Genomic DNA, 16,703 nt, shown 5'->3' with positions numbered 1-16,703 from the left:
TGCTAGCCATAAATACAATAAACTAGCATAAAAGTATTTGATAGTTTACATTTTCAAATATGATTGTTCAAAATAGCTCAGCAGATGGAATGCATTGTACTATATCTTAATTGGTACAACTTAAACAATGCTCTTGTGAAGATTGTGTTGTATACATGTATACATACATACATACAACACAGCATTTATAAGAGCATTGTTTAAGTTGTATCAATTAAGGTATATCAATATCAATAACATTTTTAATTATGTGCCCGAATATTTTAATGACAATCATAAGGGGGTGGATTCTATCATTTAAGATGCACAAATAATCATACTGTATAACTCCTATCATCCATATGCTTATCTCATTCAATATAAGATAATCGATATATCTTTAAATAATGTGTAATTAGTTATTATGGTAGAAAAATATATCTTTCACTATGATATGATCAATAAATAAAAGACTATATAAATCAAAATAAAACTAGGGCAATTTAATTTAGCAAATATCAGTAATACCAATGTAAATGATTAAGATGAAATAAAACATTATTGGAACCTTAGAAGTAAGTATTGACCATGAAATTTTTGCCCTTATAGTCCCTAAGTTATAACTCCTTCAATTGAGCACCAATAATATAAAATTATTCATATTAATAAATTTTAATTACATTACTAATTATGCTGCTTAATTATATATATATTTTTAATTTTCTTGTTTCTTATTATGCATTACATTTATATTATTATTCCTGAATTACAAATTAAACTTTCTTAAAATTATTATTTTCAAATTTATTATTATATTATTACTTTTATGTTTTAAATTTCATATCCAACCTTATAAGATATAACATATTGCATCAAAGAAGATTTAAAATTTAACAATATTTTAAATTATAGTAATTTCAATCAAATATTAAGTTAGAACTTTACCTTTTATCTTATTGATGCCAAAATTCAGGGGAAATTATTACGTCTGGAGTCTGGACGTAGCCACAACGAACATGATATACTGATCGCGCGAGATTTGTTCTCTTTCCGACGATCGGTGTGTCCGTCCATTGTCCGGACGCATCCGGGCTCCGCAATAATTTTTCCAAATCCAGTGTCGTTCTTAGCTCGATCCGACTCAAAAATCGGTATGTGTTATCGCTTTGCTCGGGTGAGCGCTATTTACGTATGTCATATGCACGCAGTTTTGCGTGCGTATGACCCCGAATAACCTTCCAATAACTCAATTATTGGGGGTTATTGAGAAGTTATTAGGGGTATTAACCTCAATAACATCTCAATAATATCCCAATAACCCACCAATACATTGTGGTTCGACGCTTATTTTTTTCTGTCATTCGAGGGTTTTGTGAGGTTATTGGGCGTATTAACCCCAATAACAGCGACATAACCCTCCAATACCTCCCGAATAACTGTCATACGCATGCAATTCTGTGTGTGTATGACGTACGTAAATATTTTTCCACTCGGGTAATCTAGCCTCACCGACCGATGAGGTTCCCCCCACTCTTTGCTTTGTCCTTTGCTTTGTCCTTGTGCAGAAGATCATGCTGACGTCTCACTGCTTAGCTTTGACGTCGGTTATTGTCATTGCTCTTGTTCGATGTTTGCTCAAGCTTGAAATCAAAATGATGGCTTGCTAGTGATGACCCTAGACCACAAGTTGCATGTCAAACACCTTCCCTTCTCTCCCTACTTCATTGTTTCGCTCGGGTCGACGATCGATGCTCAATACTCGATGCCTACAACTCATGAAATGATGTCTTGCTAGCGATGACCCTAGACCACAAGTTGCATGTCAAAAACCCTTCCCTTCTCTTCCTGCTTCATTGTTTCACTCGGGTCGACGATCGATGCTAGATGCTCAACGCTTGCCTACAACTCATGAGTGGATGATTGTAAGCTTCGATCGATCGGGAGCTGCTCTAGACCTCATAAGAGATCCCACTTCCATCTTCTTCCTTTGGGCCGCTCAACACAGTCCTTTGGCTCTAATTTTGCCCTCTTTCACTTCAATCAAGATTGAGGTACTCGCTTTTTGCTCTCCCATGCCTCCTCTTAAAACTTGATTTGACTCCTTTCATTTGTAAGGATGGCATTACAATGAGAATAAATTTGAGTGTTACAATATTTCCTACTTATAAAACTTTCGTCCTCAAAATTTATAAATCTCCCACAAGCCATTTAAAGCATGAACTATTCAGAAAATTTCATAATAAAATCTTGTTCTTATTCATAAAGAAAAAATGTTGATAAGTAAAATACTACCCCCCACATCTGAAAGAAGATAATATAATAAGGATAATATCTCATCTCAAGTAACATAATTGAAATTGCAAACAATCTCTGAAGCAAAAATACACTAGAAAGACCCATATAACATGTATCGAAACATAACCCTCATAAGACCCTATTAGCATCAACATCAGCAACAGTAGGTTCTTTAGGCTCTATAGATGTAGTGCCTGGTCATTCGTTCCCACTTTGAAAGCCCCCGTGCTAGCTTGTGATATTAACTTTTGCTCATATTGTGGCACACTAATCCTCCTTCATAACATATTATAGAAAAAGTGGCTATCCCTTTACTTCTTTATGACATAGGTGCATCTCTTGCATAGGACACAAGATGTGGTGCAGATGTGCCTCCCGCGTCCCACACTCACGAGCGCGAGAGATGAGAGACGGATCATAAACCCTATTTTTCTTCTTTTTATGATTTCTTTCATTTTATTCTTCATTCATTTTCAAATCTTTTTTATTTATGTGTGTATTAGGGGTTGGATTGGTGTTTTAGGCTCAAATTTTTTGTTAGGACAAATGTCAGCATCTGTTTTCCCTTTGAGGGTTGTATCCCGGGGATTAGATGTGCTTTAATTGAATTTGTCTCGAGGTGGTTTTATCATCCATATCCCCTTTTACATCCTTGTCACGTCACTCTCGACTGCCATTCATTGCTGCAACTGCTCAGGAAAACATTCCAGTTGCTATTCTCTGCAGCTCCAACACTCACCATTGCCTTCTCCTTCCCCCGCTTCGCTGCCCAAGCAATTCTAACCCACCAAAATTGTTGTTGCCACTATCACACTATCATATATTGTTGTCAGAAACCTCTTCTTCTTAGTATTTTCCTGCAGCCTCCCCCTCCCTTTCGGCATTGCTTCCACCCAAACCACTTCTTTCTAAACTTTTTCCTGCTGTTCCAGCCCGCCCACCGTGTCGTTACCACCTAGGACAGCTAGGGAACACCATTTTGCTATTTTGTTGGTACCCACCCCAAGTCCTCGCAGCCACTATCCAGAACAACAATCATATTTGTTGTACCTTGCTTTTCGCACCTCCCCCGCACTGCTACCAACATTTATTTGCTGCCACTACACCCACCAGCCATTCGATCCACTTAGCCGACCTTCACCACCCTTGGTATACACTTTATCGGTGCTTACTTGTGTCATGTTATTCTATTTTTCATTTCAAGTTTGTTAGTTGTAACCGTCTATTTTATTTTAGTAATTTTATTTATTTATTTTTTATGACTTGAGTTAACTCTGGTATCATTTGGTATCATAGCTAGCATAATTCTAGGCTTATGCTAGGGTTGCTAGCATACGTCATACCTACTCCTTTGTTCACCAAAAAAAAAAATTTATCTCCCTACATCACCATTACCTCCTTCCACTTACCCACACGTCAAAATTTTGAATTGAAGGTGGATTTGCCATATTTTGATGACCACATGAAGATGGACAAGCTTTTCATGTGACTATGGACCTTGGAATGTGGCTTTGAGTGCCAGAAAGTCTAACCAGACATAATACTAAAACTAGCTGCCAACAAGTTAAAGAATAATGCATTTTTTTGGTGGCAAAATTTGAATTTCATACTCCAGCATGAGAGAAAAGACAAGATCACTACGTAGTCCACGATAAAACAGGAGATGCAGCGCCGGTTCCTACTAGCTCACTACAGACCAGATGCTCAGATCCAAACTTCCAAAGTGGAGAGATCGCTTCACCGAGCGGCCACCACATCTTACAGGCAAGGTCAATCATAGGATCTTATAGCCATAATACGCCAGGGGGACATCCAAAATGACCCCGCCTTAGGAGTCATTAGTTTCGAGTGGAAAATAATGAGCATGCCAAACTCCAGCCTGTCAGGAAGTGTTTCAAGTGCCGTAGGTTTGGGCATAACAAATTTGATTGCACAACTAGGAGGATGATCTCTTTCACTAATTAGGGAGTGGTTGAAGAAATAAATGGTGATACAGGAGAAGATGAAGATTTCATATATGATTCTTAACTTTCGGCTGACGAGCAAGAGACATATGTGATTTGAGCTGAACCTAAGAGAGAGCTCCAATTGAGTTGACTGTAACTGTTCTAGAAATGTAGCGAGTCTAAGGTAATAGGCATTCATGCAGAGTATGAAATTGTGGTGCCTCGAGCTATCGTTTTGCAGATGTTGAGAAGAGCATTAATAGGAATTGTATTGGATTTCCAAAAGGGTTGCGAGTTAGAGAAGTTGATATCGGACAATAGGGCAATTCCAGATAATAGAAATTCAGATTTTTTTACATATATAGTTGACCCGATCCACAATTACATAATTATTTAAGTCAGAAAAGATGACCAAAATGTTGACCCAATTTTATATTCAGCGGCTAGTGTGGAAAATAAATGTGTGATTAAATTGATTAATGGTTTATACACTATGGGTACTACTCAAGTATAAGTATCGTTTCAAGTAATATAAAGTTTTCTTTAAAAACCTCAATATCGAACTCACAAGGAATAAGGAATTTACTATGTTAACTTAGAAATATTTCTACTTAAACTATAAACTAAATTCACATGAGAATAATATTGAACTGTTTGTAAAAGTTTATAACTAAAGTTGCTACTTCTAACTTAAAATGAAAGTAAATGCAAAGTCTATAAATTATTGATGTGTAAGGAAGTAAGATTATAATAAAAAAGTTTTCCCCCTTTGCAAAGAGATTGTAAATCAGTGTAGGAATTAAATGATTAAAGATGAAAATGAGGTATTGTGACAAAAAGGAGCATACCTATTATTTACCCCTTACGAGCATAAAGAATATTAGGTAATCTAAAGTTAGTTCCAGCTTGTGTGGTTATGTTGAGTAGATTCTAGTGTCTCACTTCTAGATTACCCATTGTGCCCTCTCTATAGGATTAACCAGGGGCCCTTAGTTCCAACTTTGGACCAAATTGGTAAAGGATATAGCTTGTCACCCTATAAACACCAATTCTATGCCCATAAAAAACTTATCTCCCTATATATTTGCACTCCCCCTGGATTTGACATCTCTTTCCTCCAAGGTTTAGTGTGGTACTCATTAGTTGGTGTAATCATAGCCCTCCTGGGTCATTATGTTTTACAATGGGTTTTAACATCACAATAGACCAATTTGCAAATTAAATAAGGAATCGATAAAAATACCATCACAACTTATTTGAATAAAAGAATTCTTTAAAACATTTTAATCCCACACATCATTACTTCTTATTGCAAGGAAAAAAAAAGAAAATTAATCAGAAATCATGGGGATAACAAAACAAAATATTATATATATAAAAACCAAGTTTACAAGACAAATCTTAAACAAAAGTACAAATACCTAATTCAAATTTCTCCCCAAGAAATCCTCTGAAGTTTTCTGACAGAACTTGACTCCATAAGACTCACACAAGACTCTACAATCACCAAACTCCCGCTCACCCCTATAGTGGCCTAAACTACTAAAAAAAAAGTTTCTCTTTATTTTTTCTTTGGACATGTAGAAATGTCTTCTATGTATAAAGCTCTGAAACTAAGGGTCACTTAAAGCACATTTTCAAAATTTCTCCAAATTCATTGAATCTTGGCAAAACAATTTATGGCTCCTTGGTGCCCAACCGTCGCGCCTAGACGCCCAACCGTCGCGCCTAGGCGCCCAACCGTCGCGCCTAGGCGCCCAACCGTCGTGCCTAGGCGCCAGCCATCGAGTCTCCTTAACACCTAGGCGCCAGGTCACCTTATATATCTTTTGGCTTCATTTGACTCATTTTTGCTCCGTTTTTATCTTTTTTTCTCTTAAACTCCATTTCTTGCACCTGAAATCAAAAAAACATAAATTATCTTTTATTAAAGCTCAATATCATTAAAAATAAGCATGAAATACACATAAAAAATAAGTAATTTTAAGGCGTGCCAATAGCCAACTTCTTGAGCCTCCCCTATTGAGGGAGATCCATTATGTACGAGATGAGACTCTTTTTTTCCAGTTCTGAAAGCTCATAGAGAGTCATTGGGGTATTAAATTTAGTTCATCAATATACCTATCGACAACTAATTAGAAGGAATGGATGAACTATTGTTGAAAATCACATTAGGTGCTCTGTAGGAAAGAACATCTAACAATGAAACCTAGATTCTATCAGAGAAGAAGAAGAAGGGGCTTCTCCTGAATGGTTGCTAATGAGAGTGACACAACCTACCACAAATTCATCCTGGAATTGTTTTTTTCTTCACATACTTGTTTATCAGTTAAATTTCATTGAGTGCGAGAAGTGGAAGAAGGTCTAAGTCCTAAGGGCTTGAGAGTTATTTTGAAGGAATCTGCGCCATTATACAGGTCTGGCCAAGGTTGTGTCAAAAGAGAATAGATATTTATTCTATGAAGATATGTTTTGGAATGACAACACCTATATAATTAACTTATCAGGAGATTGTTATATTTCTACCCCTTTCAACGTGATCGACCTAATGTCATCTTACAAGGATAATGAAGCTTCGATGGGTGAGTTTGAAGCTCCCCCAACCTCGAGAAACAAATGCAGGTGCGTCTTCTACATCGAACACCTGACGCAGCGTCGGTGTGCCTCCTAGACAGAATGCGGGAAACTACAACTCCCAAAAGAGCGGGGGTAGGTCGCAAGTCGCGTTTTCCTTCTTTTTATGATTTATTTCCTATGATCCTTCATTCTATTTTAAACCTTTTCCATATATGTGTGTATTAGGGTTTGGATTGGCAGTTTTGGGCTCATATTTTCTGTTAAGCCAGCCTTTGACGTCTATTTTGCCCTTTTAGGGTTGTTTCTGAGGGATTAGGTGGTGTTTTGACTATATCTATATCCTGATGTGGTGCTTATCTTCCCTACCTCCTTTTGCTTCCTCTCCACATCGCTCTATGCCACCCTTCATCGCAGTAGCCACCCAAAATATTGTTATGGTTACTATTTGCTCTAATTTCAGCCATCATCATTGCCTTCTCCGCTAGTTCTAACCCACCAACTTTGTTGTCATTACTATCCCACCATCCTATACCAGTGCTGCCACTCTTAAACCTCTTCACCTTATTGTTTTTATGCAACCTCTAGCCAACCAGCAGCCTCCTCTACCCTTCTGGCATTGTTGCCTCCCAAACCTTCCCTTTTCAATCTTATTTCTACTATTCCAACCCTCGCATCGTTCTGCTACCGCCCAGAACAGCCAGGGAACACCGCTTTCTTGCTTTTTCACCACTACCCACCTCAACTCTTCTCCGCCACCATCCAAGTCAGCAATCATACATGTTGTCCCTACATTTTCACACATCCTCCTCTCTGTTACCAGCATTCCTTTGTTGTCGCCACACCCGCCAGCCATTCCAGTTCACCAAGATGACCTTCACCACTCTTGGGATGCACTTTAGTGCTACTTACTTGTGTCGTGTTATTCTATTTTTTCTTTCAAGTGTGTTGGTTGTAACTGTTTATTTATTTATAATAATATTAGTTGCTTTCCTATTGTGGTTTGGTTTAACTCCGGTATCACTTTAGCATATCTCTAGCCCTTTCATGTTGTTAATGCTTCCACTCTCATGGCTTCTTTGGGGTATATCACTCTCTCTTAGAAGGGTTATGTTTTCCTAGTCTAACACTCTTATACATCCACATTTTTCTTTCATGCCATTTCTTCAAGTTCTACATTAGCCACACCATATAGTTCAACTTGGATTTTAAGTTCTCAAATTTTGACAAGTCTTCTTTGTTATTTGTCATTGTTTCCAATGGTTTTATCATTTGTTTGAAAAAGTCTATATATCTCAATTATAGGAGTTATCCATTTAAGTTGTTTTGTATGTTTCCAATTTTTATTAATTTTCAACTCATTCATTGTCTAATTATAAACTTACAATTGCTCCATAAATTTATTTCCATCTCATTTTGTTGTTTAGAATCTCATTACGAAGAAGTTAATCTTTGGAGTTTTTGAAGGGGTTTACTATTTAATGAATAAGGTCCCTTCTACCTTCTCTTTCGTTATTACTTCACATTAGTATCATTATCATTTGGGTTGTCATTCACTTCAAAGAATTTTGATTTTGTTATTGTTTTATTCTCTTTATCTTGGTTTGAATGTGATATACTTGTTAGTTATACAAACATTATCAAGTATCGTTCCATCTTCTATATCAACGTTTATTAGTGTCTCATTTGGGTTAGTTGATTTTGATTTTTTGTAATCCTAATTGTGTTCTTAGTAGAGTCTAAACACTTCGTTATTTTTTTATGTTATTTTCGTGTCACATGAGTGTCCTTGTGCACAAATTTGAGTCTTATTTGTATTTCACACAATTCAGAAATAAAAGTTTATAATTATGCTATAATTAAAATTTCCATGTTGATAATGCTTAGGTGTATATATTTGTAATTTACTTATTTTTTATGCCGCCAATGGAACGACATATTAGTTTTTTGCAGTTTTATATACTCGCATTTTATGTGCAAATGATCTTAAATGTTAGATAGTAGGAACAGTAGAAACACCCACAATAAGATAAAACTCTAAAATTCAAGCCAGTCAATAGAACGATAAATTCCTAATTAACCTGTATAAGTTTCAAAACAAGTTCTTAGATGATTTATAAATGAGATTTTTTTTAGTTGTTTATGTTGGGCAGTCCACCGAATTTAATTTGCTTCCTAATTAAGTATCCCACTTACCGCTCACCTACCTCCTACCTATCGCTCTCATGGTTTCTATAAATAATATCTTTTAGTTTAAAGGAAATGCAAGTCAGGCAAAGCCAAGCAAGGCCAAGCCAAGTCATCTTGAGAGCTAAGAGAAAGAGAGCAAAAAGAGAGCGCCAAGTCATCTTGAGAGCTAAGAGAAAGAGAGCAAGAGAGAGAGAGAGAGGAAGGGAGAGAAGAAAATAGAAATTTTTTTGTGACGATGTAATTCCTCAACGATGTAATTCCTCAAAGTAGTAAAATCCTCTGTAGCTCCGTGGACGTAGGCAATTTTTCCGAACCACGTAAATCTGTGTTTCGTTCTGGTGTTTTTTTCTCGTTCCATTTTTTGCTTTATTGCCGTCATTTTTTTCACAACAACTGGTATCAAAGCATTTGTTGGTTCAGATCTAAGGAAGAACAATGGACGGAGACGAAGTGATGACATCGAGGATCGAGAAGTTCAATGACACAGATTTTACTTACTGGAGGATGCAAATATAAGTCTACCTCTATGGAAAGAAACTTCATCTTTCGTTACTGGGAAAACGACCAGAAAAGATTGACAAGGCAGAATGGAATATGTTGGATCGACAAGTTCTGAGGGTTATACGATTAACCCTATCGAGATCGGTTGCCCACAACGTTATCAAGGAGATGACTACTGCAAATCTCATGACAGCTTTATTATGTATGTATGAAAAACCATCGGCGAATATCAAGGTGCATCTGATGAAAAAGTTATTCAACTTGAAGATGACGGAAGGTGTGTATGTTGCTCAACATCTAAATGATTTCAACACTATCACAAATCAGTTGTCGTCTGTTGAAATTGATTTTGATGATGAGATACGTGCGCTAATATTGTTGGTTTCATTGCCAAATAGTTGGGAAGCCCAAATAGTTGGGAAGCTATGAGGATGGTAGTTAGCAGTTCTGCAGGTAAATCTAAATTGAAATATGATGATATTCGTGATTTGATTTTTGCTGAGGAGGTGCTCTAGAAAGATTTTGGCGAGACCTTGGGTTTGAGTTCAACACTGATTGTTGATTCCAGAGGGAGATCACAAGACAAAAACTCAAACCGTGGAAGATCAAAATCAAAGTCAGGTGAGTCCCGATAAACAAGTAACTTGCTGGAATTGTGGAAAAACTGGCCACATAAGGAGGAACTGCAGGAATCCTAAGAAGAAGGAGAATGATAATATGACGCTAATGTTGTAACTGAAGAAATACAGGATGCACTATTTCTGGCAGTTTACAATTTTGTTGATAACTGGATACTGGATTCAGGGGCTTCCTTTCATACATCTTCCCGTTGGGAGTTAATGCAAAATTATGATTATGAATGCAAAATTATGTTACAGGTAACTTTGGGAAGGTATATCTGACTGATGGAAAAGCTCTGGACGTGGTGAGAATGAGAGACGTTGATATTACACTCCCTAATACTTTGCAAAAGGTCAGACACGTTTCTGATTTGAAGAAAAACCTCATCTCTGTTGGGCATCTCAATGAGGGTGGTCATTCGGTAGTGTTCTCAGATAACACCTGGAAGGTTACTAAAGGAGCATTAGTACTGGCTCGAGGTAAGAAAACTAACACACTATATATGACTACAGGTTTACTCAGACGATGACACATGAGTCAGAGGTGCATTATGGGAAAGCAGAAGAAGGTCAATTTTCTGAAAAGTGATAGAGCGCCAAAGGCAGGAAAACCAGACCTTGTACATATAAATGGTGGAGAAACCACAGAGTTATGAAGAAATCTTGCAAGATGAGAATTCGAGCAAGTGGGAGCTGACCAAGAAGGAGGAGACAAATTCTCTACCAGGGAATCAGACTTGGGAGCTGGTAGAACTTCTATCGAGAAAGAAGGCATTGCACAACAAGTGGTTGTACCGGGTGAAGAGTGCGCTTGGTGGCAGTAAGAGCTACAAGGCTGGACTTGTTGAAAAGGGCTTTTAGCAGAAGCAGGACATTGCTCATGCAGTGGGAGTTGTAAGCAGATACATGAATAACCCAGGAAAGTGCTTGTCGGTACAAGGCTACGTTGATGATGATATGTCAACTAAGGGTGTTACTCGTGAGAAGCTGATGTTGTGCTCAACTTCAGCTGGTCTTCTGACATGAAGAACAAGGTTTTGAGTTGCAGATGTAGAGGATATCATGCTTGAGGAAAAGGTCGGTATAGCTAGTAGATGATGCAACAAATAGGTGATGTAGTCAATGTCCCAGACTCTAAGTGGGAGAATTGTTGGGTAATGTGGAGACCTAGTCCACCGAATTTAATTAGCTTCCTAATTAAGTATCCCACCTACCGCTCACCTACCTCCCACCTACCGTTCTCATGGTTTCTATAAATAGTTTCGTTTGGTTTAAAGAAAATGTAAGCCAAGCAAAGCCAAGAAAGCCAAGCAAGGCCAAGCCAAGAGGCCAAGCCAAGTCATCTTGAGAGCTAAGAGAAAGAGAGAGAGAGAGAGAGAGAGGAAGGGAGAGAAGAAAATAGAGATTTTCTTGTAAAAGTCGAGGAGCTCGACGGTGTAATTCCTCGAAGTAGTAAAATCCTCTGCAGCTCCGTGGACGTAGGCAATTTTGCCGAACCACGTAAATCTGTGTGTCGCTCTGGTATTTTTTCTACGTGTAATTTTTTCTCATTCTATTTTTCGCTTTATTGCCATCGTTTTTTTCACAACAGTTTATTATTATGTATTTGAGGCATTAAAGTTGCTAAGTTAATCATTACACACACACGAGTAAATGAACTGAAAATAAAATTAAGCTTAAAATTTATTAAAAATATATTTAATTCATTGTAGAATATGTACTTCAATTGCAATGTAAAATTAAGGGCGGTCTTAAATTAAGTATAAGAAAATTTTTATCAGTCGTTAATAAAAATTGGTCCTATATCATTCTATATGAAATGAATCATATTACATGATCTATTTTTTAAATAATTATAACATTAGATTTATTTTGTATCATACAATGAATGTAGTTAGTTTAATTTATTCGGAAGATAGAACTTATCTTATTAATAATAATTCAAAATTCAAAATGGTCATAAAGAACAATATATTTCATCATATATTAATTACTTTTTAAGGCAAAACTAATTGAAAAATTAATTTAAGGCAAATTCTAGAATATTTAATTCTAATTTATCATGTCATAAGATCAACAATCATTTTAATTTTGCATTTAAATATAGGGCTTGCTTGAGCCACACTTAATATATAAAGCTGATTCTAAATTATAAGTATGTAGAGAAAGGTTCTTGAATGAGACTCAGTTAGCCACCACTCTAATTCTAAGAGAAAGTGTTGTTAGTAAGATAAAGATATAACATATATTGGTTGTCACTTTTATCTTGATACCTTATGTTCATCATGATAAAATATTTAAATACTTTGAGTGGGTTTATCTTATATTTATGAGAGATTTAGGATCTCAAAAGCAATTGCTAAACATGGTGTTAAGCCAGAGTAACTTTTTCTTAGCTCGACTAAAAGAGGGAGTGTATTCTTTTTTTATTATCCATTTATAAGAGAGAATTCTTAGTCTTGTACTGACAATAGAGAGTGAGAGAGGGGAGAGAGAGGACGGAGGGAGGGAGGGAGAGGGAGGGAAAGGAGCGGGAGAAGGAGAGTGATATATATATAGATATATATAAAGTCTTTGGACTCAAGGAGTTATCAAAAGCCATTATCATGAAGCATAATACATTAGTATGCATCTCTTTAGTTTTTTATATATATACTTTTATCAAATCTTTTTTTTTTTTTGTATTTTAAGTTATATGATATTTGATGTAAAAGTTGTTGTATTTTAAAATATTTGTGATATAAAATTTGAGGAAGGAGTTTGAGAGATATTTTATATTTAAAAAAACATATGCAAAATAATATGTTGGTAAGTCAAAAGAAAATTATACTTCTATTTCATCTTTCATTAAAGAACAATATTAGCAAATCAACCTTAATGTAAAAAAAAAGAAAAATATCAATTGTCAATATTATTTCAAAATCACATTACCCCCCTTTTGGGTGTTTAATAATTTACAAAACACATCTTGTGAAAGTTACAAAGTTCAAACCATAGAACCTTAAAATTATTAACATAATTTCAAACCTTGTGTTCCAACCTTAAGTTTGCATGAAAGTTTGGACAATGTTTAAATAAAACTTTCAAAAAAGTTCAAAAAGGCTTAAATGTACATTGAACCTAGTTAAAATTTACTTTGAGCTCTTTTTTATGAATTTGAAACAAAATTTATTGAATTCTTTTAGAAGGTAGGGTCCCATATTGTTCGTGGGCTCACACAACCTAGGGGAGATCTGAGAGGATGAGGGTGAAGATGATGGAAATGATAATCTAGATCATGAACTAGATCATACAGGGATGTTCATGACGATACTTGAGATCCCCCATTCATGGTTACATGGAGAGAGAATAAAGAATATTAAGTTATGATTATATAGCACAAAGTTTGTCCACGTACGATGACCTTATAAAAGGATGATGATATGGATATCTTGCAGCTCATAAATGGTCATGGACTTATGTATGTTCTTCAATGATGAACTTCACTTAGATGTTTTATCGATACATTGATATATAATCATACACCAATCCTCAATAGGATTGTGGTGAATCAACATGTAAGGTGGCTTGTTTATTATGGCCGAAAAAGCCTTATTTTTGCTTTTTCCACAATTCAATATGTGACAGAGCGACCTCCAAGATCAACTTCATTAATTTTAGACTATCTTATGCCCGTGAACTACAACTTGCTTATAGAAAGTAATCTCATAAACTTACTGTAGAGTTCAGACTATCTTTTGATTGAGGGTCAGTTCTTTCCTTCAGGGAGTAGTCACTTGAACTTTCTAGTAAGTGCATACTTATTCCTCTCATTGGGGTTTGTCTCATTGTTAGGAAATAATCACTTGAACTTATTGATTTTAAGGTTTTGTATCACTTCACCCAGGTATGTCAATAGCAAAGCAAAATTTTCCAATGATGTGGGTAATGATATGATGTAATTGACATAATAATTTTACGAGGGATAAAAAATGAACAGAACTTGAAATTTCCCTATATCGGCAATGTTACCATTGTTGTATGTTTTTCATAACCTTTTTATTGTTAGGAAATCACCATCCTTTGATTTGAAATAAGATTCAATTACAGGCATTTGATGCTCTTTTGAATGTTTTTGCACTATCAAAAAAAAAAAAAAGAGAATCTAAGGCTTTAAAGTCGGAAATAATATTAATACTTACATAATTTTTCAAGTGTTAACTTCCTTGTTAGGTTGTAAGACAGTTGTGTGGATGTTGTGAGAATTTGTCATAACAATCTCTGTTTTCAAAAAGGTTATTTCTCATCCTTCATCAGACCAGGATTACCCTATCCATTGACTTGTCCCAATGGATAAAATATTTGTCTAGAAGTTGAAGGCTTTCGAAGAGAGTTTAATGACGACTTTACAATGTAAAAGAAGAAAGGAGATCATTCAAATGGAAGTGAAAATATCGTTCTAATTACTTGCATTTGGCTTCAACTAAGGTTCCCATTTAAGAGGTTTCTTATTCTCAGTCGCCATTCATGGTGTTAACACATGATCTGTTAAGTGGCGAATACTCTTTCTCTAGTATAAATTCACATCTCAGCAATCAATGAGGCAAACCGTGGTTTTCCTATGACTAAAACTTCATCTATTGAGATGCTTGAGCAGTGTCTATGAGATTATTTTCATGTTTTCTTGATTATGGCTCAAATTACTTTCTTGTGTATTAATAGTTTCGTTAGCAGTAATTTGTACCTTGATATGAAGTATGATATCAACATACAAACGAATCATCTCCCCAAGAAAAAAAACAAGTAGAAAGGACCAAAACGTAGTCCCCCTAAGAACACACCTCTTAGTAGCTCCAGATCTACCCCTAGGATTTGATGAGTTTCAATAGAGAATCTTAGAAAATAATCATTCAATGACTGCCCCCACTTGGGCAAATCTGAGTGAGGTGAGATGAGACTTTGATGATCCTTTGATTTGTAATGATTTACTTTGCAAGCACTTTAGTGAACTCATCTAAGGCATGAATGCTCCCTGCAGGAGCAAGTAAAACTAAATATGTGCTTTCCCTTTATAAGTTGTAAGAAAAAAACTGACACGGGGTATATCAGAAGCTTGTCTTATGTGCACGATGGATCTAAAGTTATTAACTCGTAACATATTACATGAGATCGAGTTAAAATCTCTACATGTGTTGGAGTTTTGTTATTAGTCTTAGTGACAGAAGGTAGATGTGTAGAGCTTGTAGTTTCCATGAGTTCAATTTCCTGGAGGGGGGGAACTTCAATCTGTGGAGGGGGTGCCAATTGTGCACCTTAGGCTGATGGATTTTGAAGTAGTTGTGCTCCTCAAGTATCACAATTATCCGTTGTCGAGCTTAACATAAAATTTAGCTCATCTCATTTTGAGACTCTTCTACCCTTCTTACTGAATCTTCAAGTGGTACTAAAGAGGTTCCTTCGCTATTAGGATAATGTGTATCAAGGAACATGGAGTAGAAGCTTGGCGTTCAAGATTTTAAGATTGCAACCAGAACTGATAAGTGTTAGGTGAAGAGCTCGTGTATTTTGCTTATTAACCATCGATGAAGTTTAGAATTTTATCAATGGAACTTCGTTTCTCATAAACGACATAAAATTGTTGTGTGTCAGAAGATTCATGGTTGTAGAGTGATAATTTAACATCTTAATATTATCTCCAACACACACACACACAGATACAATAGAAATAACGGGAGAAGACAGTAAATTTTTACTTGAAAAAAATTGGAAAGGGGAAAAACCACAGGGCCTTGCCCAGTGAATATAATTCGCTATAATTGTGTAATTACAAAGATACACTTATATTCCATAATTGGGAAAGAAGTTTTACAATGCTACGTCAAGTACAAGACTTGTCCATGCATGATATACAAAAGACTTTATGACTATGAAGAAAGTCACATATGAGTACAGTGGTTGTAAGCACTTTTCGTCGGATCTGTAATGCAACATTATACGTTACATCATATTTGAGGTACTTTGTTACATTTTATTTTGGTTACTTTGTTGAACATTATTTGGAGATACATCATTACACAACAGGGTTCACTGATATTGGTGAGCATGGGGTGCTCGACAATGAATAATGATGGGCGTCGAGTGGTTGTCGACGACTAAAAAGGTCGAAAGTTATTATTGCGTCTTCAGTCCAAAACATAACTAGAATTTGACTCATTCTCCTTCCTCCCTCAAGTGAAGATATGTGATCTATTTATAACCATTGAGGGAGGAGCATTTTGGTTATTTAACGAATAACTCTTGTAACCATTTGATCGGACGACTCATATTGACCCCCAGCTGATCACATTTTTTTAGTAATTTAAGAACCTTAATGACCTCAATATTAAAGAAGCTTAGGCTCGTTGGATTCCTCATGTCGAAACACTCGATCCGACTATAAGTATGTTAAATTTGGAGTTCATTTGATCATTTAATTGAAGATCTCATGCCTTCAAATATCTTTCAATGTCTTGATCTGGACTTGTTTGAACTCAGATATGACTAATTTTGGTATCATCTGGTTTGTCTTGTTGAGATGGTCAAATTGGTTATAAACTTGCTAAGATTGGGGCCCTACACG

The 16,703-nt window shown here is 35.9% G+C and overlaps 1 protein-coding gene across 1 annotated transcript in view; it reads left to right on the top strand.

Annotated features, from left to right (window-relative positions):
- Positions 1 to 9,578: 9,578 nt before the first annotated feature.
- LOC110028496 overlaps positions 9,579 to 16,703 on the top strand; it is a 67,974-nt gene continuing 60,849 nt past the window's right edge. Inside the window, exons 1-2 of the mRNA XM_020730363.1 lie at positions 9,579 to 9,762; positions 10,364 to 10,458. Coding sequence (XP_020586022.1) covers positions 9,579 to 9,762; positions 10,364 to 10,458 — 279 coding nt within the window. The remainder of the gene's footprint in view (positions 9,763 to 10,363; positions 10,459 to 16,703) is intronic.

Source organism: Phalaenopsis equestris, unplaced genomic scaffold (genome assembly GCF_001263595.1).
Source record: "Phalaenopsis equestris unplaced genomic scaffold, ASM126359v1 Scaffold000513, whole genome shotgun sequence".
Classification (NCBI taxonomy): Eukaryota; Viridiplantae; Streptophyta; class Magnoliopsida; order Asparagales; family Orchidaceae; genus Phalaenopsis; species Phalaenopsis equestris.
This window is presented reverse-complemented; position numbering and strand designations above follow the sequence as displayed.